At 55.6% G+C, this 26573-nt stretch overlaps 1 protein-coding gene across 2 annotated transcripts; it reads right to left on the bottom strand.

Annotated features, from left to right (window-relative positions):
• Nucleotides 1-674: 674 nt before the first annotated feature.
• On the bottom strand, nucleotides 675-26358 carry CAND2 (cullin associated and neddylation dissociated 2 (putative)). Of its 2 annotated transcripts, XM_072941894.1 has the most exons (16): nucleotides 26233-26358; nucleotides 21127-21270; nucleotides 18350-18504; nucleotides 17504-17627; nucleotides 15283-15548; nucleotides 14511-14616; nucleotides 14187-14329; nucleotides 12173-12465; nucleotides 10906-11047; nucleotides 10246-10562; nucleotides 9060-10074; nucleotides 7005-7100; nucleotides 5283-5452; nucleotides 4030-4194; nucleotides 2985-3092; nucleotides 675-1687 (listed from the first exon to the last, which is right to left on the bottom strand). In XM_072941894.1, exons 1-16 carry the CDS (start codon nucleotides 26298-26300, stop codon nucleotides 1460-1462), a joined length of 3540 nt encoding a protein of 1179 aa, XP_072797995.1. In that variant the 5' UTR covers nucleotides 26301-26358; the 3' UTR covers nucleotides 675-1459. The 2 variants fall into 2 exon arrangements, with proteins under 2 accessions (XP_072797995.1, XP_072797994.1); XM_072941893.1 differs by having other exon boundaries at nucleotides 9060-10562.
• Nucleotides 26359-26573: the final 215 nt, after the last annotated feature.

Here is a 26573-nt window from a genome sequence, read left to right as displayed (position 1 = left end):
CTCCCTTAAATTCTTACTTGATACTAAAAATACTACCCTATTGCTTCTGCCCAAGAACACACAACAGGATGACACAGATCTCTCCACTGCATGACTGGCCTTGGATGTGTGAGGACAGTTTTGTCTCCTTTTGTGACCCTCCCCCAGCTTGCTGCTTCAGGCACAATTTAATGGTTTCTGAAGGTGTAGGGTCCTTACCTGGTGATAATGGGCCTCTGATAACTCAGAATTTAACAATTAAGTTCCCTTTTCAACTGTAGCCCTTGACCTCAGGCGACAATCGCTTCTAGAAGGCAGCAGTTTTAAAGGCTATGAGGCCTTTTTTCCAAGAAACGGTGTTGAGTGTCAGCACAGGTCACGTGGGACATGACGTGTGGTACTCTAGGGCCACATATGCTTAGAGGCTATTTCTGGGTTTTTTTGTTTTTTGCATCCCGGTCAACTGAGCAGAAACACTACACTGGTTGTAACTGTCTCGGTGTGCTAGCCGTGATTGGATTCAAGTTCCTTGGTTCTAGTAGGTAAATGTTTTAAGATTGACTGCCTTTTGTTGAAATCCTAGTCTGAAACATGGATTGAGTACACTGTTGGTCACTTCAAGATTTCTTTGAATTGACTTGGGAAGTATCTTGCTGGTCTTAACTACTGAGTAGAGGAACCACGCAGAGAAAAAGTAACAGTTTAGGATGTCTTGTTTATTAACCTGGGATAGCACAGAAAGTTCTTTGGCCTGTTGCAAGTTCCTGTGCCCTTGGTTCTCAAAACTAGGACATGTTCACAAACCACCTGGTTACGCCTAGGTTGGGGAACATGAACAAGATGGTCTGTACTTTTTCCCAGTTCGCTACCTAAGGGTTCTGGAATTAGAAAAAAATTAGGTCTAATTCCCTACCCCACCCAACTCCCTCTGCAAAAATACTACACATTTCTGATTTATTACTGCCAATTCTAAAATGTGAATAACTCAGAAGTATCTGAGTTTCTAAGATGCCCAGCCAAAGCACTGATTTGGCAGATCAAATCAAGTTGAAGAAATGAGTGTTGTGAGCGACAAATCTGGGACACTGGTGGGGGAAGGCCAGCCCGCCGCCTCCTGACCTTCCACAGCTGTGAGCACAAGGGTGTCTTAAGTCCTAAGTACTTTGTGAGGCAGGGACTCCCCAGTTTGAAGGAGCCAGGCTGCACAGTGTGAAGTCACATCCATTGGAGGCTCAGAAGAACTCCCTCCCCTGTCTCTTTGAATGACTGTCCTGAGTTAAGGAGCCCAAAGGTTGGCAGCCTTGTGGCTCTGACTGGGGGGCTGTGTGCTGGGGTCCTTGGAGAAGGCACTGTAAGCCCCGGCCAGGCCCCCATGAGATGAATACAGGGCAGAAGTAGAGGCCTGCGGTGGGGGAGGGGGAGGCTCTGTGGGTCTCCTTGTGAGCAGGGGTCCCCAGGGAGTGGGCGGGGGAGGGGAGCACTAGCTGAGCTCCATTGAGTCTGTGCTGGGGGCCAAAGCAGAATCCTTCTGGATGCTTTCAAAGAGGGCGGCCAGCTCGGGGTTGGAGCGTATTTGGGACAAGAAGTCGGCCATGATGGGGCTCTTCCCCACTTCCGGGATGGTCAGCAGGGCGGCCACTGCCCTCATCGCTGAGCGCTTCAGTTCATCTTGCTTCTCAAACTCCTGCTTCACAGAACCAGCTTTGACCTACAGTGGGAAACAGTAAATGAGTCGTCCTCACTGAGCTGGCCTCGCCTTCACTGGTCACCCGTCATCTTCCCCAGCTTGTACCCCATCTCCGTGCTCTCTCTGCTTCACAGTCTGCTCGGGTCCCAGCCTCCTGGTTCCCCGCAGGTTGCTGTCGTTCAAATTGGTTTCAGTGTCACCTGAGGGGCCTCTGACCAGCCAATCTTTCTTTTTATTAATAAGTAATGGTGACAGTTGTTCACATAATTGTCTTCCCACCCCTGACAGGCAGGAATCACACACCTTTTATTTACTGTGCTTAAAACAGGCTCTTGGCAACCTTGGACTTAATGATCGGCAACCTTGGACTTAGTGAATGGATGGCTGTGACAGCCTTCTGGCTGGCCTCTCCCCTCTTCAAGTCGCTGCTTCTGCAGCCCATTCTGCAGGTGCAGCTGGGGACAGACGTCTGAAGCTGCCTGGCCTGCTTTGTTGCTCTTTATGCCCCACCTCTCCTACTTACGCAGAAATCAAGAATTCCACCCCCCCCCCACTGCTTATGGAGTAAAGTCTAGATTCCTGCTGCTCTCAGGACACTCTGCAACTCAGCCCAGACAACACTAAGGCTCTTCCCCTAAAGAGGCTAGTGTAAAGGTTAAGAGCTTGGCATTGTGGCTGGACAGTCCTGGGTGCAAATGACTACCCCGTAAGAGCTGTGACCCTGCTTCAAGCTCCCATCTAAGATATTCTGCTCTCTTTTTGGTTAATTCTGACCCTTCCAAAATGCAAATTAGTTCTTGTATTCAGTAGGTATTTACTGGGTACCCCTTGGGTGTGACAGGCTCTGTTCCGAGGACCTTGTGCCCCAGATCCTCCCTGGGACCTTGAGGCACGCCAGCTTAGCACCAACTCCACCCTGTGTCAGCCAATTAATCAAGCAATGATTTCTAGCTTTCTAAGAATCTGACTGAGTTTCCCAGTTAGGATGTGAGGTAGGGGAATCCACCACGTTCAATGTTGCATCCTAGTACCTTGGACAAGGCCCGGCACTCAGGAAATGTTAATCAGTGAGAGAGACAGCTAGGTTTAATCCCCACTCTGCAATTTACTAGCTGTGCAGCCTCAGTCAATAACTTAACCTCTGAGCCTCTGTTCCCCTGTGCATACAACAGTAAAAATAAGTACTTTATAGGGCAGCGATAATAATTAAACAAAGCACTTCAAACACCACCTGTATCACAGATTCTTAGTAAATGGTAACGATGGACAATCTGCAGAGGACCCGGCAGGTGCGTCCAGGGGTGGGCAGGCGACTTACCTTGGCGGTACAGGTGGCCCTGAGGGGCTCAATGAGGCGGTCCACCCTCTGCAGGACAGGCATAGGACACAGGGTAGCCAGTCTCGCGAGCATGATGAAGGTCAGCATCTGCGCAGGAGGAAGGAGACAGTTCTTGGTGAAATGCCCCAGGGCCAAAAGGAGCAGGCTCTGGGGAAGACAGAGGCTCTGGGCCCAAGCTGCCCGGAGCTCAAATCCACCCTGTCTGTTACCCTGACCTCATGTGCCAGCACTCACCAAGTCCTGGTTGACTGAATTAAGGAATATTTCTGTGCATTGTCCCAAGAAACTCCCTGAGACTGACAACAGCGGTTCTCTAGGTGGAGTGGAACTTTTAGGTGATCATTACTTGCTGCTTTATTCACTTTTCTATTGTCTAAATCTTTTAAGACAAGCAAAATTACTTTTGATTATTTTACATTGGTTTTTTATTATAAAAAGTGATTCATACTCACTGCATATATTTTTAAAAGCTACAAGAAGGACAGAAGGTGAAACCTGCCTGTCACCCCTACAGGTAGTAAAATAGCCCAAGTTTCTGCAACTCGCTTTTCACCCAACAGTGGCTCCTGGCCCCCTTCCCGCCAGCACACAGAGACCCGGCTCAGTCTTGTTAGTGCTGCCAGGACTCCGTGACTGGGGTACCCAGTTTCCTGAACCAGCTGCCCACAGTCGGATATTTAGTGGTAGCTGTCAGCTTTTCCCAGTTCCCAGAAAGCTGTGGAGAACCATCTCTAACGTAAATCTCTGAATGTACGTTGAGGAGTCAGTCCAAAGGCTCTGTTCATGGAGTGTCTTAAGAATTCTAAATTCAAAAAATTTCCTAAATTCTACATTTTTCTATTCCTTGCCACACCATCCTCCAAAGGGCTTGCCTGGTGTAGATGCCCGCAAGAGGTGTGAGGTAGGTACTTTTTATTGGAAAAGAACAAAAGCCGCCATTTTCATGGGGGTGCCGGGGGTGCGGGGCACATAAGCAGTGGGCCCGCGCCTGCTGGCTGTCGGGCCAGCAGGGGACCCGTCCTACCCGGATGTCGTAGTGGTCCTTCAGGCCATCCTCCACGTGGTTCAGGAACTCACAGATGTCCAGCTGGCCCAGGCAGCTCTCCAGCAGCGAGTACATACACTCGAAGGCCGCCTTCCGCACGTCCAGCCCATCGTCCACTGTGTGCTTAAAGGGCCCCATCTCCACCTGCAGGAGGCCAGGATGACAAAGGGTGGTGGCTGTGACCCCAGGGTATAAGGACCCCTCCCCTCTTGTTCAGTACTGCATCCTGTCCCCAAATCATGCCTTAGATTCTCAAGCCTCCATGCCTTTGCTCAGCCTGCGATGCCCTTTGACAATAATCATAGTAACAATCATTATAATTACAGTTATTGTAATCTACTGAGCAGTTATGATGTACCAGGCACTATGCTAAGTGCTTGACAGATGGCATTTTACTCAATCATCACAACAGTCCCAAGAAGACAGTGTTAATATTCACTCCATTTAATATATGAGGAAACTAAGACTCAGGAAGTTTAACTAACTAGCCCAAGGACACTGGCCCAAGCTAGTAAATGGCTAAACCTGAATTAAAAACCCTGGTCTCTCTGAAGTTTTTAACCACAAGGATCTGCTCTTAATGATAAACTCCTCCTCACCCCTCAAAGCCCAGTTCAAATGTCCCCTCCTTTGGGAAAACTCTCCTAACCCCTCTGAACAGTCACATCCTCCTCAGTGATGCCAGGTGGTTCAGACCTTCTCATATTGTGGGATGACTCGGCCATTACATCACTTGATCTCTGCCCCTTAAATCCTAACTTCACCAAGTGGGCTCCAAATAAGTGAGATCAACAGCAGGGAAGGTGTCCCTCTCCTTCAGGTGGCCATGAGCTCCCTGGTGGCTCATGTCTAGTCCACCTGAGTCGTGATGCCCAAATGCAGAGCTGGTGCTCCATGAACACCTGCTGAGTGAGGAGTGAGAATGAGACGTTTGCTGAAATTTACTGTGCGCCAGCTGTGTGCCAGGAGCAGTTCTGAACACCTGCAGGATTTAATTGATCAAATCTCAACAACCCTATAATATGGACATGATTATTGCCCTCCCTTTGCCTGTGAGGAGAAACTGAGGCTCAGAGACGTCAGGTGGCCCGGCCAGGGTCACACAGCGGGACATGGATAGGCAGACGTGACCACGTGGCTGGCACCTGCTCTGGCGAGCTTGTCCCTAATCCCTGCCCCACCCTGGCGGTCAGGCCCAAGGACTCCCAGCTCCACACGCCCCCCAGCTTCACCTCTCGGATGAGGTCCCGGCGGATCTTCGTCTCCTGGTAGAGGAAGGGCAGGATGTCATCCAGCAGGTCGCGGACCAGCGACGGCTTGTTGTGCACGGCGGAGTTGAAGAAAGCCAGGGTGGCCCGGCGCACGTTCAGGTCTGGGTCCTGCAGGCTCTCCATGAACTCTCCTGGCAGAAAGATCAGAGAGGGTGTGACCACAAACCACCCCACCCCACCCTGCCTTGGTTATCTGGTTAATAGGAGCCCTGCAGACCTGGCTGGATGGGGACTGACATGTTCTAAGCATCTACTTTACACAACAAACCTCCAAGGTCCAGATAAGAATGTGGACTTGAGTCTCTCCTGGGTTCAAATCCAGCCTCAACCATTTCCTAACCATGGGCCCTCATCTGTAAAATGGGGGCAAGAGCAGGACCTACACTGCAGGCCTGGTTTGAGGATTAAGCATGTGGTAATGTCTATAAAGCACGTCACAGAGCCCCCAGCACAGGGTGAGGACCCCGCAAATGTCAACTCAGTACTATTACAAAGGTCAGGGAGGTGAAGGGACTTACACAAAGTCACACAGCACTTCTTTGAATATACCTTTTTGCATAGGTTAGATTTTTTAGTAACTGTGTTACTGTTTTATATATTCAATAAATAAAATCAATAATGAGAGGAATCCCTAAAAAAAAAAATCTAACTGTATTTCAAATGGTTAGTAGAACCACCCAGGTTAAAGGAGAAAACAGCTAACCTGAGTCACTTTCAAAGCACTGTGGCAAGATGCCCTCGGGCCAACGACAAAGGAACTACAAACAAACACTGATTTTTCTCACATAAGGGCTATCAATTCTCAGACTACCTGTGTGCATTCCGGGACTACTGCCTACACACAGGGCTGTGAGGATGAACTGTGATCAGGAAGATTAGAAGGTCTAGCGTGGTACCCGATCTACAGAGAGAGCTCAGAAACGTACAACAAACCCAAACACCCAGGGGGAGGCCTGGGGGGTGCCAGCCACGGGCAGCTCAGGCAAGAGGTGGGCAACCAGGGCTGCGGGCAGCGAGTGCCGGCTGGGTCAGGACGTGGAGGAAACTGCTGCTGAAGATACTGCTCCAGCATCTGGACACGTTCAGTCCAGAGTGCTGACCCCTTGGTCACAAAAGACAGTGCCCCAGCAGGTGGGGATCAGCACCCCGTTTCCTAGCTGAGGACGAGATGGCCTGTCCAGGCTCACACAGCCAGAGCAACAGAGATAGGATTCGAACCCGAGGCTAGAAGATGCCAAAATCTCTCCACACTCAACTGGCCTGCTGGGGTGAGGAGGGCCAGACTCCGGTGTGGTCCGGGTGAATGCCCGGAGGCAAGGCTGTTTGGGCCCCTCAGGCAGGGCAGGAGCCGGGCAGCCGGTCTCCCCAGCCCTGGTGCAGCCCTTCCCAGCCTGGTGTCCGAAAAAGCCAGTGCAAGTCAGATCTGTGCTTTTCTGCTTCTAAGAGACTGTGTTCACGGAGTGCTTTCCCGCAGGCACACATGGGGGTGAAAAGGGACATGTTGGGCTCACCCAGCAACTCAAGGGGAGTGCTGGGATTTGAACCCAGGCCCTGCGGCCTGTCCCAGGGTGAGACAGTCTCCCAGGTCTCCAACTCCCCTCAGCTAAGGTGTAAGAAAAGTCAGCTCAAGCCAAAGAACAAGGTGGAGGGACTGAAGGGGGCGAGGGCTGGGGGGATGCTCACCGACGAAGCTCTTCAGGAGGGGGTCGATGGGGTGGGGCTGGTCCGAGATGAGGAACTTGACCGCTGTGATGACCGTGCTCCGGGTGTGCGGTCGACCTGCAGGACAAGAGGCCGCGCTTGGTTGCGGGCACGGCCAGTCCCAGACACCCATAGGGCAGACGGCACCAGGCCTCTCTGCCTCCATGGGAGACAGAACCGCATTCCCTACCCGCCTGAAACCACCCCCACCCATCTTTAATGAAGTCAATGCTCCTGTTCCCCTTGGCAGCCCAGAACCTCCCCTGAATCCTTCTGCTGCAGCTGAGGGTAAAACTGCCCGCTCTCAGGTAACCACGCCGAGGACGCAAACGGAGAACAAGAACCCCAGACCATGGCCAACCCAAGACAGACCCCTGCCCAGGCCCTGGGCTGCATGCTGTTTTCCAGACACGTTATCTCAATCCTCAGGATTAATCAATCCTATCCATTAACTGATAATAATAGGGAATATAATATTAATCAAAGTAATTAATAAAAATTATTATTAATCTCCATTTTACAGATGAGGAAAGAGAGACCCAGGAAGGTTAAACTGATATATAAGGTCACACAGCAGGGCCAGAATTCACCCGCTGCTCCTGGCCTTCTCGGGGCCCCTCAGGCCTGCCTTCCCCAAGCAGGGGCAGCAGTGCTTCAAGCAGGCTGACCTCACTTAATGTTGCTCTTCTGCTTGCTTTCTGAGTAGGAAAGCTGCAGAAAGGGAGGGCAATACAGTTCCCATTAGGGTGAAGCAACACATCAGCTGCTCACTCCTCTCCCCCGGCCACCCTGCGCCCTCGGCACACTGCAGTGAAGGGGTTAAGCCTGTTTCTAACCGCAGATTTAGTTCAAGACTCAGAAGAAGGTCTACGATCTGGTGCTCAAATGAATGAAAGAGTTACTGGCTTCACACGTGAAGTTTTTCCCTCTTTCCATCCTGACTGGCTCCTAAGAAGATTCGGGGCGGCTGATGGAGATAATACCCACAGAACAGGATTAAGTCAATTAAGACAAATGAGGCCAAGGACAACAACAGGCAGGAAGTGAGATGGAGACCAGAGTGAGGTTGCGCAGGCAGAGGCGTCCCGCAGGCCCGTGAACTTGCCAGGACGCCACTGATTTGGCACTAAGCTTCCCAGCAGCCAGTGACCACTTAGCTGGTTCAACAGTGGCCATGAGGGAGGGAGGCCTAAACAAATCAGAGCTGAGAAAAGGCAGGGCTGCCCCTCATCCCGAGGCTCTCACCTCTCAAGGGTCCTCGTGAAGAGCCCTGTGCAGTCTAATGGGTGATGCCCTCAGCGTGGTCTCCCTGTCCACACAGCGGTGAGGGCCCAAAGCTGCTGCTCACGCACCGGCGGCCCAGGAAGGGCTGACCCATGATCACTAACACAGCAGCAACGCACCACGCACCACACCAAGCACTCTCGCTTGCACTGTGCCAACTCACACACCACTGACCCTGGGAACCAGCCTACCAGCTGCCCGCCCAGAGGCCTTCCGTTCTCAAGGGCCTTCATCTGCCCAAGACCTCAGCCCCACCTGCCCGCTTTCTTCCTCCCTGAGCTGCAGCACATTCCATCGGGCTCTGACCTGACAACGCTAAGACCTGCTCCGGCCCTGCTTGCCTGGCCCTCTCCAAACCCTGGGGTCAGGCAGCCAATCCTAGTCCACAATTACATCTGCTCCTGGCTCAAGTTGTCCGGCTGCAGTTTCTGGCCCCTCAGAGAACTGCCTTTACTAACCTTCCCCTGGGCCACAGGCTTCTGAACACAGCAAGGATGATTAAAGCGGCACTGTGCAAAGCTCATTTGTTGTCGGGACACACCAAGGATTTCGCCCCTGAGGGGACCATGGGAAGAGGCCTTGAAGTCTCAGGAAACACTGTTTTTAACGGCACCTCTCCATTTACTCTTAGAAACACCGTGACTCCCAGACCCCATGACCTGAACAAGCTCCCCTTGTGTGGGCTCCTAAAGATGCTAGGGCAAAGTGCCCACACCCAAGCTGGGCTGCCTCTGCCCATCCCCGAGCCCCTACCTGCAGCAAGTTGCTTCCGGAACCGGGGCAGCAGGAATGGAGGGTTCACAAGGACCAGCTTCCCGATGCACTCGGCCACCACCCCCCGGGTGCCCTCCTCGGCGCCCTCGCAGCGCTGGAACAGCAGGGCCCAGATGTCCTCAGCGTAGGGCTTCAGGCTGTCGGGCTGGGCGGCCCCCAGGGCCTCCCTGAGCGAATGCAGCAGCAGGTACTGCCGCCGGGGCTCGGCCTCCATCTGCCCCAGCAGGAAGGGCAGGAAGTCAGGCAGGTTCCCGGCGCCCACACGGCCCAGCGCATAGGAGGCGGCCGCCCTCACGTCCTCACTGGGCGATCCCAAGGCTTCCAGGAGCACTGCCTTCAGCTCCCGCTGGGAGCCCGGGCCGGCCACCTGGCCCACCTCGGCCAGCGACAGGAACGCCAGGATCTTGACCCCCGTGCTCGAGTTGGGTGACCTGGCATCGCAGACCAGGCGGTTGGCTGTGCCCGCTGCCTCCTGGGGACAGGCGGCTGTGAGGGCCGCCACGCACCGAGCCAGCGAGTGGAACACCTGTTTGTGCAGGCCGGGCCCGCCGTCCGCCGCCTGGTCGTAAACGGGTGCAGTGAGCAGACCGATGAGCTTGGCGTAGTCCACGCACGGCGGGCGGGGCCCCACCAGCGCCTGCAGGAAGCCTTCGGCGGCGGCCAGCACCGCTGCCGGCAGCAGGGGCGACCGCAGCAACCGCAGCAGCTCTGAGAGCACGGGGCCACTGACCTCAGCCAAAGCGGCCGGCTGGGCATGGGCCATGGTGGCAAGGAAGTCCACAGCCAACTGGGCCACATGCATGTCGCTCTCGCTGACCAGGGCGGGCAGCTCAGCGAGGACAGCCCGCACGGCGGAGGGCGGGAGGCTGAGTCCCTGGCTCCGGGCCAGGGCGTCCAGGGCGGCCAGCGTGGCCAGCCGCAGTGCCCGTTGGTTCTTGCGCAGGAACGAGGCCAGGATGGGCAGTGCCTCTGCCAGGATGGGCCGCAGGTCAATCTGCAGTGGGGACATGGCCACCAGCGTCAGCGCCTTGACAGCAGAAAGTCGGGTGATCTCATTCCGCAGGCGGTCCAGGAGGAGCAAGAGCGACGGCTCCAGGTCATCCCCAAGCCGGTCACCCAGGTGGCCCACGAGGTGACCCATGCAGGAGATGGCCCGTTCCTTCACCTCCTGGTCCAGGTCAGTGGCACGAAGCCGTGCCAGGGTGGCTGCAGACATCTCTCCAACATAGGGCTCAGGATCCAATGTCCGAGGCTGGTCCAGTGGCCACAGGGCCCTCACCAGCTCCTGTAGCACCAGCAGGGCCTCGGCTGCAATCTTGTAGAAAGGGTCAGCCACACAGGCCATCACAGGTGGCAGGAGAGTGGGCAGGTGTGGGTGGAAGGCCTCAGCCGGCTCTGTGCCCAGCAGCCCCTGCAGGAAGGCCAGGGCGTCCATCCGGATGGTAGAGGAGCTGGAGCGGTCAGCCAGTGAGAAGACGATGCCTGTGGGGTGGGCGCAGAAGTTAAGGGGCCACAGACCCTCACCCAACTCAGCCCTCCCTGGATGGGGCTGTGGAGCACCTCCAGAGGTCTGAGTTTGGACCCCAGCACCCAGGCTCTTATGTAGCAAATTCTGAGAGGTCAGGGCTTGGCCAGGGCCACTGCTGAGGACCCAGGCCAGGAAACCCACTTGAAATCAGGAAGTACGGCCTGCACCCCAGCCGTGTTCTCACTGCTGGCAGTGGGGAGCCACCATAGGTTTCTGAACAGGGGTCCCCTCGGGGCTTGGGGGCTGGGTTCTGGAAGACGCCCAGGACAGCAGACACCCAGTTCTGGTCCATCCTACCTGCTACCAGCACCGGCATGTGCTCCGCCAGGCTGCCCGGGAGGACACCTGCCAGCTCCGTGAGGAGGCTGAAGCAGCCCTGGCGGGCCCTGACACTCCGATCTTTAAGCTGCCGCTGCAGGGCCTTGATCACAAGGGGCACCTGTGGGCAGGTGGGGGGCGATCAGTGACCACCCAGGAACCTCCACCTCCCGCCCATCCTGGGGGGCTTTGCCAATGGAGGACTCCCATCATGGAGAGGATCGCTCCATCATGACTTCCCCATCACTCACTCCACACCCTGCACCTGATTCCACATTACCCCTCCAAGGTAGGGACTACTTCTGTGCCCGCCTTACAAGTGGAAAACAGGCCCAGAGTTGAAGAGCCTTGCTTAAGGCCACGCAGGCAGTGTGGCTCCTCACTCCTACGCTCGGTGAGGGCTAACGCTGGGGCCCCTTCCCTTCCCCGGCCAGACGCTCTCCCCAGATGAGCTCATCCACTCCCCAGATTTCGGATTCAGGTGAAGCCGAGACTCCCAGATCTACATCCCCAACACCAGACCTCCTGTGTCAGCTGCCTGCTCAGCATCTCGGCTCAGGCACCCAGTGAGGATCTTGATGTAAACGTCCAGAGCAGAACTCCAGACACCTCCCCCACCAACCCTGCCATCTTGGGGGACTGAACCTCGTGTTTCAGCAGAGCCTGGAAGTCACAGAACAACTCCCTGACCCTCACCCTCTACATCCATGAGCAAATCCCAAAACTACCTGTCAAGTCTTATGCTCCTCTCCACCCCGGGGCCCAAGGCACCCCCCCCATCCCTTTCCCCTGCACAGCTGCAGCCGCCTCCTGTGTCTCCAAGCCATTACCACCCACTCCCCACAGGCAGCTAGAAAGGGCATCTTCAAACAAATGGGATCCCATAATTCCCCTCCTGTGGTTTCCACCCTCTTAGAACAAAAGTGAACCCCCTTCCTGTGGCCTGGAACCCTACTTGTGTCATTGTCTATCTGCCCCAAGACTGTGGTCCAGGGACGCGGACTTCATCTGCTTTGCTACTGGTTGTGCCCCTGCACTTGGAACACAGGGCCGGGCAGGTAGCAAGTGCTCAATACACTCCACCACACTTCGCTGGGTAGAAGGACACACAGGCAGGTGGTCAGCTACGCGAGTGGGTGGATACACGCGCGGGCGGGTGGACAGATGCAGAGGTGGGTGGATGGGAGGGAAGTTGGACCACAGAAGGGCGGTGAGCAGGTGGGAGGGAGAGTGAAGGCTGTCACACCTGTCCTCGCAGCATGTGGAGGTTGCTGCGGGTCTGGGTGGGCTCCTCCACGGCCAAGAGCCATCCCTTCGGGGGCCGCGTCTGCCGCAGCAGCACGATGTAAGCCCCAAAGACGTCGGCCTTGACATTCTCCTCACGTTCCTTGAAGCGGCAGATGAGCGCCGGCGCCAGGGTGCAGTGGAAGTCAGGCAGCAGGTCCGGGCGCGAGCTGATCAGGGCCGCCAGGCACTTGGCCGCCGCGCGGCGCACCTTCCAGCTCATGTCGTCGTCGTCGCTGTACTCATCCTCGCTCTCTGCACCAGGAACAGACACCCGTGGAGCCCTGCACACCTAGCACCTGCCCCTCCCAGGTCCTTACCCAGGACGGAGCAGTGAGAGGGAGGGGGCGAAGAGGAGCGCGCTGCGGGCCCCTCTTTCTGTGTCACTGTAACTATTGGGAGGTGACCTACCATTTAATCAACACCTGCTGTGTGCTAAGACGGCACAAGTGCCTCAAATCCACAACCTCACTTTAGCCTCACACCTTACAAGCAGATTATTTCCCCCAGGGAAATGAGGGAATCGGCCAGTGCTCGCTCCAGTCACTGACGCAGAACGGCCAGAGGTAAGCCAGGGTCCACCCTCTGCCTCCAGATCCTTTGTAGTTCTGACTACATCAGGGAAAAAACAGACTCCCAAGCCTCCAGTGAGGACTTAGGGAATCCATTTGGCACACAAGACCCATCCCATGGTTTCAGGACAGGCTGTGTGATGTTTCACTTACTGGGATCCCAGGGAGAAGAGGCCGTAGGGCCTCCCTTCCCCCACCCCCACCCCCAACCTCTCCTGATTCCGGCTTCCAAGCAGGGCTACTAATAAGGAAAAGGTACGTTTGAGTGGCTCTCTACTCTCCAAGCTCCCGGGAGAGGCCAGAGCTCAAGTCTCGACCACACCTCAGGAACAAAGGGGCCTTGAGCCCCTTTTCTAGATGACAAGTATAAGGCTCAGAGAGGGTGAGAGACCCTCCTGAGGACACACAGCTAGAAACAGCAGAGCTGAGTCAGGCCCACCCACGCACCAAGGGGGACACACATGAGGCTCGGAGGGGGACAGGCCTCCCTAGGGACACTCTCAGGCACAGGCTCAGAGGCCAACATGTTCCTACCTACACTGCTCTGTGGATAACTCAGACTCTCAGGGCACTGTTTCTGGACATGCCACGTGGATGGCGCCAGATGCATCTCGTCAGCTTGGCAGATGTCCCCTCTGATGGGCCTTTGTCATCTCCACCCTGTGTCACCCATGGAGAAACATCCAGAGCTCCCTGTTACTAACAGGAAAAAGCCTCATCTCCTTGGCTGGCACTTGAGGCCCCAACATGCCTGTCCAAACACATCTCCTACTGCATCTCGCTCCGAGTACCTCATCAAGACCTAAGTCCCTCGCCTCCATCAACGCCTCCCAGGTCCGGGGGCAACCACCTGAGTGAGACAGGACCACGGGCACAGACGGAAAGAAGCCGTTGAGTCCACTCCCCGTCCAGGTAACTTTCCCCTGTCAGCGCCAATCATTCCACCATTAGAGCTTCACTCTGCTGGGCTAAAGCCTTGGCTCTTGGAAGCCACAGCTAAAAGGTTACAGAGATGGAGGGGTCTGGGAGACATGGCCCCGAGTCCCAGCTATGCCACTTCTGAGCTGTGTTACCTCAGGCAAATCTCTTCTCTAAGTCTCAGTTTCCTTGTCTGAAATATGGGGATGATGATAAATGTCTGGTTTTCTAGGGTTACTGTAAGGAACATGAAATAGGAGGACATCAGTAGATGCTGAATAAATAACAGCAACAACTGCTGTCACGAGATCTGTGCAGCCAGAGTGCAGGGACCACAGAGGCTCCAGGCTTCTGAGGGTGCGGCTGGAGCCTGTGGAAGAGCTGGGGTCAGGATGGGGCACCCAATGTGGCCCCTGTCTTTGGGGGACTCAGGGGAGGGCTGCACCCATTTCCACCCACAAGCCCAAGGACAAGCTGGCCACCCACCTTGCTCACTGAATTCACTGTCCTCTGTCTCCATCTGCTCCTCATCCCCATCACTGTCATAGTTATAGTTGGGGTCGTGTTTTATGTACTGGAGGCAGAGGCTGGTCACGTTGGGCACGTGAGGACCCATCTCCTTGGGGCACCTGTAGGGTGGGATGGGGGAGGCTCTGCTGGACCCAGGCAGGACAGGATGGGGGGTGGGGCCCAGGGGTGGGTCCTGAGATCTGAGTGCTTTCAGGTCAGTATCACGCCCTGACCCCATCCCCACCAACCTCCCAAAGAAAGCCTGGGGCCCCTGGCTTCTGGCACCCCCACTGCACCTACTTCCTCAGGAAGGCCTCGAAGGCCTGGAGGCAGGACTCTCGAAGCTCATCGTCATCCAGGTTGCAGAACTCCTCCATCAGGGGCACCAGGCGGGCCAGGTGGGCCCCTGTAAGTGGGTCACTGAGGTGAGGCCAGTCCAGACCCTCTCCTGGGCTTCCCCAGCCCAAGGGACTCAGCCTGTGCCTGAACCTGCAGCCTTGACCATGGCAAACTCAGTCAAGCAGACAAAGGTGCTAGCCATGACTCGGACACCTGTAAGCTACAGAGCCTCGGGCACACCACATTCCTTTAACTTCAGTCTACTCATCTTCACAGTAGGGATAACAAAGCCTGCCAGGCAAAGCTTTTGTCCAGATTAGTCGTAAGATGCAGATAAAGAGCTCCAGCCCAGGTCCTGGCACAGACCAGGCACTCAAAAAGTAACATCTGTTGTTGAAACTATTACTCGTGTCTTTGCCTTATCTCCTGTGCTAGGTTGTAGCGCTGGACGAGGAAAGAGGGGAGGCAAGCACTGTCCTTATAGACCAGGCAAGGGGGGCCCCTGCCTGGTCCCCCTGGCTGCCTCTTGAGCCTGCCTGGCCCCTTCCAGGTACTTCAGCCACTCCTCCTTACCTTGGCCCCGCCCCTCTCCCCAGCACCTCCCCACCTCAACCACGCCCCCTAGCCAAGGAGGTGGCCTGTCCAGGCCCCGCCTCCTGAGCCCTGATCAACCCTCTCCTCGTACCTCTCGGCTTCGGCCCCGCCCCCTTGCCGTGGGACCCCGCCCCCTTACCGAGCCGGTGGCCGGCCTGACGGCCGACGCTGCCCAGACACTGGATCAAGGTGCGGATAGCAGCGGGGTTGGCGGGTGCACGCGGGCCAGGCAGCTGCTCTAGCAGGTGGTCGGCGAGCTCGACGAAGAGGTCGGTGCTGCAGGTGGCCGCCAGGTGGCCGAGTGCCCCGACTGCCCGCTTGCGCACCGCCAGGCGTGGGCTGCTCAGCTGCGGCAGCAGACAGTGCAGGAGGCTGGCGTGGAAGGCGCCCAGTGGGGCGCCCAGCCTGGGGAGCCGGAGGGGGCGTCGGGCAAGGCCCTCGCGGCAGGCAGTCTGGGCCAGGCACCTCCCCCCTCCCCATCGTCTCCTGGCCTCCTCCCAGGAATTATGACAACCCAATGGCCCTTGGTAAACCGAAATGTGCCCCTCAACTGTGTGAAGTAATTACTCATTATTATTACACGAAAGGAAGCAGAGAGAGGCAGGGATTTCTCAGGCCTACCCAGCCAGAAGTGCAAAGCCAGGACTTGGGCCTGGGTATCCAGGACCCCAGCCCGGGGAGAAGGCCAGATGGTACTGGGGTGTGGGGGACTCCAGTGAGCTGTCCTGATCTCCTGGGATCCCAGGCCTAACTTCAATGCCCATCCTCCCTCACTGAAGCCAGTGATCTAAAGGGTACCTCTGCCTTACTCCTTCAATGGCTCCCCAGGGCCCTTTGGATAAGCTGAGCTCTGGGCTCAAGGCAAGAGGTAACACCAAGGAATGCTTTCTGCTCAGGTAGAACACAGCCCCTGCCCACCTCAGCAGCTTCCATCCCACCTTCAGACCAGGCCTGTGCTTTGTCCATTCCATACATGTCCCAAAACTTCTCTCACTCCACACAAACACATTGACCTCACCCTCCTGTGTCTCCCTGTCCAGCTCAGACCTCTTTCCTGGGTTTCATTGATTTATTTGTTCACCTACTATGTGACAGGGCCTGGACTGGAAGCTTGGGTGAGCAAGACAGGCTCTGGCCCTCAGGCCCACCCTATGGAGTTTTTGGTGAGGTGTCTCCCAGACACCTCAGATTCAACACGCCCCACCTGGAATCCATCACCCTGTTTCCCACACACTGCTCCTGAAATGGATCCACAAAGCCAATGGCCCTGTGTCCGTGTCCCCATTAGGAAAGCCAGACCCCTGGGTGTCACCCTTGTGTCTTAGCCTCTCACCCACTCCAGGCCCTGTGGAGTCTACCTCCTAAACACAACCTGAATTCACCTGCCTGCAGAGGCCTCCTAACCCATCTCCCGGCCTGGTCAACCCCTCCCATCTGCCACGCACACTGTAGAAAGATCAGTGTAAAACACACAAACATGCCGAGGGCTCTTCTCAGCCCCTGCTGAGAACCCCTCTGTGGGCTCCTCCCACTTTCAGTATAATCTTTAGTCCCTAACCCCATCCACTCTACCCTCGCCCAGTCCTTGGGCCTCATCTCTCCACATCGGCCCCTCCTCATTACACCCCAGCCCCATGACCACCTTACACAACCCTCGGGGCCCCGTGTCTTCTCCGGCCTCTAATTTCTGGGCTGGGGGCCGCCTCCCTGTCCAGTGTCCCCCTTGTGCCCGCCCACACCTGGACAAATCCTGCCCATCCTTGCAGGCTCAGCTGGCTGGATCCTCTCTAGGAAGGTTCCCCACCCTACTGGCTGGGCTGGGGCTCCTCCTCTGCGCTCCTACGGGCCCTGCTCTGATCCCTATTGTTCTGCCTCCATTCAGGGTCACATCTGTGAGTTCGTCCTCATGAGCAGCCAAGACTGAGCCAACTCCATCTTCCCAGCACTAGTCCAGCACCTGGTTTTTTTTCTGGGAGGTGCTCACATCTTGGGAGGTAAAAGAAATGAAGCCTTTAAAAATGTGCAGTGCAAAATTTAAAACAAAGGCCCATCCAACTATATGAATCCAAGAGAAGATAAGAAGGAGGAAGAAGGGGTAAGGGAGAGGACTGACACACGTGGGCTTCAGCAATGGGGAGACCCAAGTTCAGTGTGAAGTTCTGCCACAGACTGACTGCGACTTCAGGCAGGCCACATCGCCTCTCAGAGCCCAAAAAACTGTGACAAACCAGCTGTTCTGGGACACTGCTGGGACTGTTAAGGAGCCCTAGTGTGCAGTAAATGCTGGCTCTGTGAACCTGAGTCCCTCCCTGTCCCCCGGCCGCCACCCCATCCTCCTTGCCCTGGGTGGCCTCTTGCACCTGCTCAGCATGTCAGAGAGGATGTCCAGGGCCTCCAGCTGCACGGCCACGTCCTCCTGCTGGGCGATGGCACTGGTGAGCTGGCCTGTGATCTTCCGGCATACGTTGGTGGCCAGGCCGGAGCCTGCGCAGAGCACAAGGTGGGCAAGGTGAGGCTCAGGGCTGGCCTCCTCCTATGGTCAGCCTTTGCTCTGGTTGTGTTCCTGACCCCACATCCCTGGAAAACTGATGACCAGGGAAGCTAGGGCTTGAGTGGTCCAAGGCTTGACCCAGAGTCCAACCAAACTAGAGACAGCTCGAGGAGCTGAAGAACCGAGGGCCGACCTGCTGGCTGGTCTGGTGCTCACCCACACCCAACCCCTCTGCCTTCTGCCTTCCACTGCAGAGGTGGGAAAAGTCAAGCACATCTTTCCTAGACTCCCTTGCTGCTAGGAGGGGCCAAGTGCCCCCATTCTGGCCAGTGAGACACAGGTCAAAGTCTTCTCGAGGCATCTGGGGAAACATGCTTTTCTTATAAAGGGCAAGAGACATGGCCAGAGACCTCAGCCCTGTCCTAACTGACCTTCTAAATGAATTGCTACAAGAATGGAGTGGCTGTTCCCTCCAGAGTTATGTGAGAAAAGCAACCCTCTACTTCTTCAAGCTACCATTAGTTAGACTTTTGTTACTTACAGCTAAAAGCATCCCTGAAACAGAGCCATGAACGTCAACAGATCTGGGTCTGAATTCTCTGCCACTTACTAGCTGGCCGACCTTGGGTAAGTCCCGTCACCAGTCTGAGCCTCAGCTTCTTGAATCATAAACTAGGACAAATCACAGAGCCCCTAGCCCCTGGGACCTGGGCACCTGTGGCTGCAGTGGGAAGCTCCGACAGGACGGTCTTGAGGCCGATGCCGGCGATGTCCCGGAGCTGCTCCTTGTCTGACCGCATGTTGGCACAGAGGGCATCCACGATGGTCTCCACTTGGTACTCCTTCACTTTGCCCACAAGAGGACCCAGGCTGAGCAAGAAGAGAGGGAGGGGTCCAAAAACCTAGGCTCAGCCTGAGTTAGGTTGCCCGTTATGCACCCCCACCATGCCCGTGGGGCCACATGTGCTGAGGAAAAGGCCCCAGATCAACAGGGGACTCCCTGTTTTGCCAGAAAGAGAGATACCAACATCACTCCTGGCACCTCCCAAACCTGCATCTCCTCCTGGGTTTTGCATCTCAGTATACGGCCAAACTGTCGAACCCAGAAACCTCAGCTGGAAATCAAGGAAGATCCAAGAGCAGGGTTCTCAAAATTGCATGTGTATCAGAATCCCCTCAAGGACCTGTTAAAACACAGATTGCTGGGCACCACCCCAGATTTTCAGACTGGAGGTGGGGGGGCTCCAGGTGGAGCCTGAGAATTTACATTTCTAGCAAGTTCCCAGTAGAAGCTGATGCTGGTGGTCCAGGGACCACACTTTGAGAGCCTCTGTCTTGGAGCCCTGCTCCTCCAGGTATGGTCACAGATCAGACTGTCAGCACTACCTGGCACTTGTCAGAAATGCAGAAGCTCAGATCCTCAACTAGCGCTACTGAACCAGAATCTGCATGCCAACAAAATCCCTAGGTGATTCGAATGCATGTTAAAATTTAAAAACCACACCAGACATACTGGTTCTCAGCCTTAACTGTGCATTGCCACCACCTGGGGCCTTTCAGGAACTTGTTACCTGGGTGCCAGCCCCAGAGAGTCAGAGGTAATTGGTTTCAGGTGCGGCCTGGCCTCTGGGAGTGTTTCTTAATTCCCCAGGTCATTCTAACGTGCAGTCACACCTGAGATCCTGACCTAAAAGAGTGGTTCTCAAGATGATGGTGTGCATTAGAATGCAGATTGCCGGGTGCTACATCCTCATCTGCCTGCCCCAGCTCCTCCTGAATGAGAACCCCTGGGTGGGGCGCACATAATTTAAACAAGAGTCCCAGGTGGCTGCAGCACACAGCAGTTTGCAAACTCTTGACTTCTTTCTTCATCTAAGTGATGACAGGTCTTCCCAGTCTACCTACAGCACTAGTTCCCCGTAGGGTGATACTGCCCCCAGGGGCGTTCTGGAAATGTACTGGGGGGAGCCTTTCATGGTCATCCTCACTAATGAGATGGCACTTCTGGCTTTTACTGAGAACACAGGGGGAAGCCGGGGCTGAGAGGAAGATGATACTGCAAAAGAAACCATGTTCCATGTCCTGCTGGAGTTTCTAACATCCCACTGGGCATTCATATAGGTAAAAAGCCTTTCTATAATCATCTGAGTCCAAAACCTACTTTCATTTCACATATAAACACAAAATGCCTTTTTGCACTGTTCTAATATACTCTGAAGTTTCCGAAAATGTAGTTAGCAGGTAAATTGATGGAAGACTGTACTTTCTTTTTCTGGGAAACTTGACCAAGAGATGGTCACCATTTCAGAAAATCTCATAAAAGCAGTGCCATTTGTGGTATCAGCATCCACGCCTGTCCCCACCTGCTCACTGCCATGGTGCGCACAGGGAGCCCACGCTCAGGTGCGCGCTTTCACATCGTCATCATCACGTCTCCCGTCCACGTGCCCGAGCATTTACACGCTGAAACATGAACTGTCTTACCTTCAACTACGCTCTCTGTGCTTCAGTTTAGGGCATTATATATATCGTTTCGTAATCACGTGTGGAGGCAGGTCCTATTACGTATTTCAGACCATGTGTTATAAAAACAGGGTTGTTAGTTCTGTTACTACGAAACCAGTCCACCTGATTCCACTGTCAGAGGGATGCTCCCAGACCGCAAACCTGAGCACATCTTGTTCCTGCATGAAGCTCTACTGAATTCCTCAGCTTTGGGATCAAGCTGAAATTTGCAAGCAGCCCAGAATGCCTGGATCCAGCTCAGAGTACTGTTTGAGAAGCAGTGCCCCAGTTCTCTGTCGACCCCTGCCATTCCTAGGTCCCCTGCCCACCCCACCACACACACACACGTGCCCTGCGCATACCCCATCTTGCTTTTTCAGCTCTGGAGGTGACTGGCAAAGGTTTCAGGACTACAACCTCGTGATGCCTAGGGCAAAGGCTTTTGGGGGCCTCCTATGCCCTTCCAGCCCTCACTACTGTGCATGTCAGGCTGACCTTCCAGCTGCCAGTAACTGCATCTGTGCCCTACGGCTTTCTTTCGCTAGAGGTGCCGGGGAATGCATGCCCTCCGCCTACCCCAGGTGCAGCCCTCAGTCAAGGAGTGACCGCATAGCAGATAGGGACACTCTGAGGGGCATGTCCTACACTGTGTCCCACAGGTCCCCAGCAGGGTTAAGCCCCACTTGCCCATAGCAGTAACCTGTCTGATAACACAGGCTTCATTGCTTTTCTTCCTTCCCTGCCTCACTTCCCTGTTCTGCTACCAGAGTCTTCTGGGATCACTGCCCTAATAAACTTACACTTGAACCCTTGCCACCAGGTGTACTTCTAGGGGAAGCCAGAGCAAGGCACTGCCCAGCTCCACAGGTGCTCCAAGAGCTGCTCAGTAATTCTTCTCTCCGAGGCTGCACCCCAAAGGGGCAGGGACCCCTAGGTACTCCCACGCTGGGCAGGCTCCCTCCCATCCCTGCCAAGGTCAACACTTACCACTTGACTGCCAGGTTCTGCACCTCCCCATTCTTGTCCTCCAGAAGCCTAAGCAGCATTCTTACCACCTTGCGCTCGCTGTCCTCATCCAGCTGGATGGAGTCCTTCTGCAGCTCTGACATCAGGTCACTGGTGGCCATGAACCTGGGCAGGGAGGGCAGAGTAATGCTGAGCAGTTTCTGGGCCCCAGTGATTTGGCCAGTACCTCAGAGATCCCCCAGGAGCTTACCCTGATACAAAGAGTCAAGGACCATCTAGGGTACATAGATGATCCGGGCTATGGGCACAGGCAGGCAACCACAAGGAGACCCATGTGTGCGACACCGACTGCCCCAATGTGGCGGACTCAGAGTGGCAGAGCATCCCAGCTAAAGGCCTAGGGCTTCAAAGCAGGTGGCTCCTGCTTCTGCCGTTTAAGCAAATATGAACTCAGGCAAGTGACTTAACCTGAGTCTCAGTTTACCTGTCTGAAAAGTGGGGCTGTATGGAAGATAATGAGATAACATCTGTGCTGTGCGTAGCACACGGTGAGCATTCGCCCACGCCCATCTGACAGAATCACCCAGCCCTGCCCTCAGACCAGCGGTCTTCAAACTGCAGCCAGCATCAGAATCACCTGCCGGGCTTGGTAAATGCTGCCGGGTCCCAGGGTTTCTGAATAAGAAAGTCTGAGCTGCAGCCCCAAATTTCCCATTTCTAACAAGTTCCTGGATGGGGCTGAGGGGCAGGGACCACACTCTGAGAACAAATGCCCCAGGCCAGGCTGATGGGCAACGGGCATATCTTAGATACGGACAGCAACAGCTGCCTAGTCCCCAGCCACAGCTCCCTGAGCTGGGGTGGGCATCGGAGTCAAGGACCACCCCCCACAGGCAGGCAGATCCGTGTGGCCTGGCACCCTGGCCCGGGCATTTGAAGCTGCAGTGGAGTCAGAGCTGGAAGGCCACGGAGCACCATTCCTGCCAAGATCAGGAGGGGAGTGCAGCTTTAAACTGGCAGCCCTTGGCTGTGTCCACTTGGCAAATGTTTTTCAAAATTTTGAATTATTTATTGACCTTTAAAAATTGGAAGAATTGACATGAAAGTATTGATTTCCAGAATCTCTTGTAAACAGAATATTTGAACCCAACTGGGCCTGCAGTCATGACGACAACTGGCTGAGTGAGTCCGGCGAGGCTGCCCTCTGTAGGTGGATGCACACTGAGGTCTCCAGGTTTTCCCCAGGCCCAATGCACCATTTATTGGCTCCTGCTGGCCTTTGAGAGCAGCCAGGAGAGACGCTGGGAAGTCTAGATAGAGTGTGGTGGCCCCAAAGAAAGCGTCCAAATCTGCTGACCCACCAGGCCACTCAGCCTCCTCACACCAGCCTTGCCTTCTAGCTTGAGCGAGGCAACCAAGAACCACCGCCACCCCTCCAAGCCTCCTATGGCAAAATCGGTCACAGTTGGGATTCCAGCCTCATCTTTGCAGGCTCAGACCTGCCGCTGGATGTCACAGCAGCCCCCAGGGCCCCTTAAGCAGGAAGGCACTTGTCGATGTTATAACTGTTTATTTTTAACAGCTGGGATAAGCCTCAAGCCGCCAAGAGGAGGAAGGAGGCTGGGCTGGAGGCAAGGAGGGGTTGGCAGGGCTGAGCATGCCCACCTCTGGGCCTGGCCACTGCAGGAGAAGCAGCCAAGGTAAGATGAAGGAGGAGGTTTGGATCAGAGCCAGGCCAAGGACTGGTGTGGGCACACACACTCCTAAGTCTGTCCAACTGAGGAGATATTCAGGGGAGGCAGGCGGGGTCTCCAACCTGCATTTCTGCTGCAGTCCATGGAGACCCAGCTCAGCCTGGCAACCCAGGGGATGTTCTCAAGATGGGCCTCCTGCTCCCGTCTTTCTTCTCCACATGTTGAACTCCTATCCATCCATCAAAGGCCCAGCTGAAATGTCCCTGTCTCAGGGATGACTCCTCTGACCACCCTGCCCTGTCCCCCACCCATACTCTGTAAGCACACTTGGTTCCCCTGGATAGGACCCTCTCAGGGTACTCAGCACCCCTCCATGATTTCTCACACTGCACTGCAAGCTTGGTCACCAGTGTCTCCCCCATTAAACTGTGAACTCATAGGAGCCTGTCAGTTCATCTCTGGGGCTCCAGGCCCAGCAAGGAACAGGTCCAAAGAGGACTGCAGCAGGGGAAGAGTTTGAGAGCAAGAGGGGAAAGCTGGTTAGAGCCAGCCCCTAACAGAGCTCAGAACCGAACAGATGAATGGAAATTCAAACTCAGAAACCAATCCTGGAGGGAGGGTATAGTTCAGTGGCAGAGTGCATGACTAGCATGCATGAAGTCCTGGGTTCAATCCCCAGTACCTCCATTAAAATAAGTAAGTAAACCTAATTACCTCACCCCGCAAAAAAAAAAAAAAAAAAAAAAAAAAAAAAAAAAAGAAACCAATCCTTCTTAAGTACACCTCAGCGTTCCCACACCCAAGTTCCTGCCAATACTCAACTCTCAGAGATAAAGACGTGCCTATGTGTGTGGTGGTGGTGGTGGTAGCAGGTAGACAGGAAAGGGTATGATTTGGTAAATAAGAGCTTGGGCACCAAACTTTGGCTCTAAATAAATATACTGGTCTTGCCACTTATTGCCTGGGTGACCTTGAGCAACTGACTCCTCTCCCAGCCTCAATTTTTCCATTTATAAAATGGGAATTTTCTTTGCCCCCTCCCCATAACATCCTTGGGAGGCTTTAATAGGACAACCAGCTCTTAGGATGAGGTAGATGAGGAAACTGGGCTCAGAGAGGTTGCAAGAACCATCCAGGGTCACACAGCGAGTTAGAAAGCGAATCAGCCCACCAGTCAGGGCTCCTGGTTCCTCAAACAAAACTTCTATGTTTTCAAGAAATGATGTAGGAATTTCTGCAAGACCCCCATTTACTCATTTCACTGTTGAAGTCTGAGTGGAAACAGAGAAGCCCCCTGCCCACAGAGTGGAGGTCTAGGAACAACAGCAATCAAAGGCTTCCTCCCCAACCAGGGACCCCCACCTGCAGTCACCAGCCACCTCCAAGAGCCAGAGGACACGGTCTCAGTTTCACTCCAGAGAAACCCTAGAGGCGACTCAGCTGAAACACTCAGCCACACGGGTGCCTGGACAGCTGGTCAGCAGGACCCAGCCCCCCTGGTATTTGGACTTTAAAAATAGACACCATCCTCATATGCTTGGGGTGGTTTTAAGTGTTCTCAGGGCCGCTGGCAGAGCAGGCTGAAAGGGCTTCCCAGGCTCTAGTCAGCAGGACCAGTTCCCTCTCCTGGAGCCTGGACCTGAGGCCCCGGAGACAGTGGTGCCAGTCCCCTCCAGCCACCAGCCGGCAGTGCGACTTTGGGCGAGTCGCTTCACCTCTCCAAGCCTCTAGAGAATAGGAAGAACAATCGCTCGCACCCAGGTGAACAAGAGGACTGAGTGAGATTACACGGGACAGCACGGCAGGGAGCCTGGGACACAGAAAACATTCACTGAGCACCTACTGTATACCCAAAACAGGCCCTGGGACACAGAAGGAGCGTGCACAGTCCAGTGGTCCAGGAGCTCTGGGTCTCCCAGGGGTAAGAAGCGATGCAGCAGAAGCACAGGGCCGGAGGGGTGCCTAACCTTGCCCGGGTATAGGGAGGCATCCTGAAGAGGTGACAACTGAGTAGGAGCTATGGAGGTGAAGGGGGGACACAAAGGGGCAGACAAATAACTTCCAGGTAAACTTCCCCGGAGCTGGGAGAGGGCTGGCAGATTTCTGATGTGCACAGAATCACAACAGTGTCCATCTATTAAGCACTTACCTAGCGTCAGCCACTAACCTAAGTACCCCACATGTATTAACCCATTTCGTCTTCACACCAACCATCGAGGTGGGTTCTGTTGTTAAATCCTTTTTACAGAAACAGAAGCTGAGGTTCAGAGGGGTTAAGCAGCTTATCCACAGTCACACAGCCAATAAGTGATTGGAGCCAAGATCTGAACCCAGGACTGTGATTCAGAGGTTCTACTATCAGGAGCTCTCGAGGGGTGTTGAGGAATGAGCTGTAGAAGGCAGGGGTCAGGCCAGGAGAGCAGGGCCTGGGTCTCCTCACCTGTCAGGGGGCTGAAAAGGGACAGCCTGGCTAAGATGTCAGCCTCTATGTTAGAGTGACCTGAACATCGATATGGACCCCGATGCTCCACTTCCTAGCTTTGTGATTACACCTGGATTCTTCCGGTCTCTGAGCCTCACTCTCCCTATCTGTAAAATGGGGATAATGTGATAGCATGCTCAATGAGTGGGCGTGGCTATGTCGGTCTCTTAGGGCTCCTCTCAGTTCAGAGGGTCTGGACGGGGCTGGGTGACCGCCGACCAATTCTTTCCCTCCCTGGGTCTCGGTTTCCCCTGAGGAGGGGGTTGGACCAGAAAGGGAGTGGCCCACAAAACCTAGAAGCCCTCATCGAACCATCACCTACCTATGCCAGAAAAGCCACTCAGCCCAGCCCCCTCCCTCAGGCGGAGTCCGAGCCAACGCAACCCTGGAGAGGAGGGTCTGGGAGAGGGTCCCCTGAAGAAGTGCGGGGAGGAGGCCCAGGGTGATTTTGAGAAGAGGGCGGAACCGAGGGCACAAGTGTAAAAGTCAGCCCTGGAAGGGGGTGGGTTTCGATGCGGAGAAGCAGCGGCAGGCGCTGGGATCCCCAAGGACAGGCCGAGGGCTTCAGTGTGGGCTTAAGAGGAGGGCCTGGGACCATCAAATGCGGGGAGCGATGCGGACTGGGCAGAATTAAGAGAGGCCGCGGAAGGGTGCAGAGGGGCGAGCTGCGGCTCTGATGCGGCACAAGAGGCGGGGGCTGAAGTTTGTGCGGTGGGAGACGCAGCTGGGTTGGAGCCACGCGGAGGGCAGGGCAGCAATCTGCGGAGAAGGGGGCCGGGGGCTCCGCGGGGGCGCGGAGGCGGGGAGGGGGCGTCGAGGGCGAGGGGTGGAGCTCGGGGCGGCCGGTGGAGGCAGGGGCTGCACCGACGCGGGGGAGGGCCGGCGCTCCGGGAGGAAGGCTGGGGCTCTCAGCGCGCGGCGGACAGGCGGGGGCCGGGCTGCGGGGCGCACCTGAAGTCCTTGTCGCTGGACGTCATCTTCTCCAGGAGGCTGGAGATGTGGAAGGCGGCGGTGCACATGGTGGCTGCGCGCCGGGGGGCCGCCGGCGGGAGCGAATATGGCGGCGCGGGCGCCCCCTCCCCCGCCCCGCGGCGCGGGCTGCGCTCGGCGGACAGAAATAGCAGCCCCCGCCCCGCCCCCGCCGCGCCGCGCTCGCGCCTCGCGCCTCGCGCCGCCGCTGCGGGAGGCGGAAGGGGCCCGCGCCTGCCCCTGCCCCGCGGCCGGCCCACCGCCGGCCTGGGCGCTCCCACAGACGGGCCGCTCACCACCTTTCACCGGCCGACGCAGCCTTC

Source organism: Vicugna pacos, chromosome 17 (assembly GCF_048564905.1).
Source record: "Vicugna pacos chromosome 17, VicPac4, whole genome shotgun sequence".
NCBI lineage: Eukaryota > Metazoa > Chordata > Mammalia > Artiodactyla > Camelidae > Vicugna > Vicugna pacos.
Note: the sequence above shows the minus strand (reverse complement) of the source record. Positions and strands in the feature narration are given on the sequence as shown.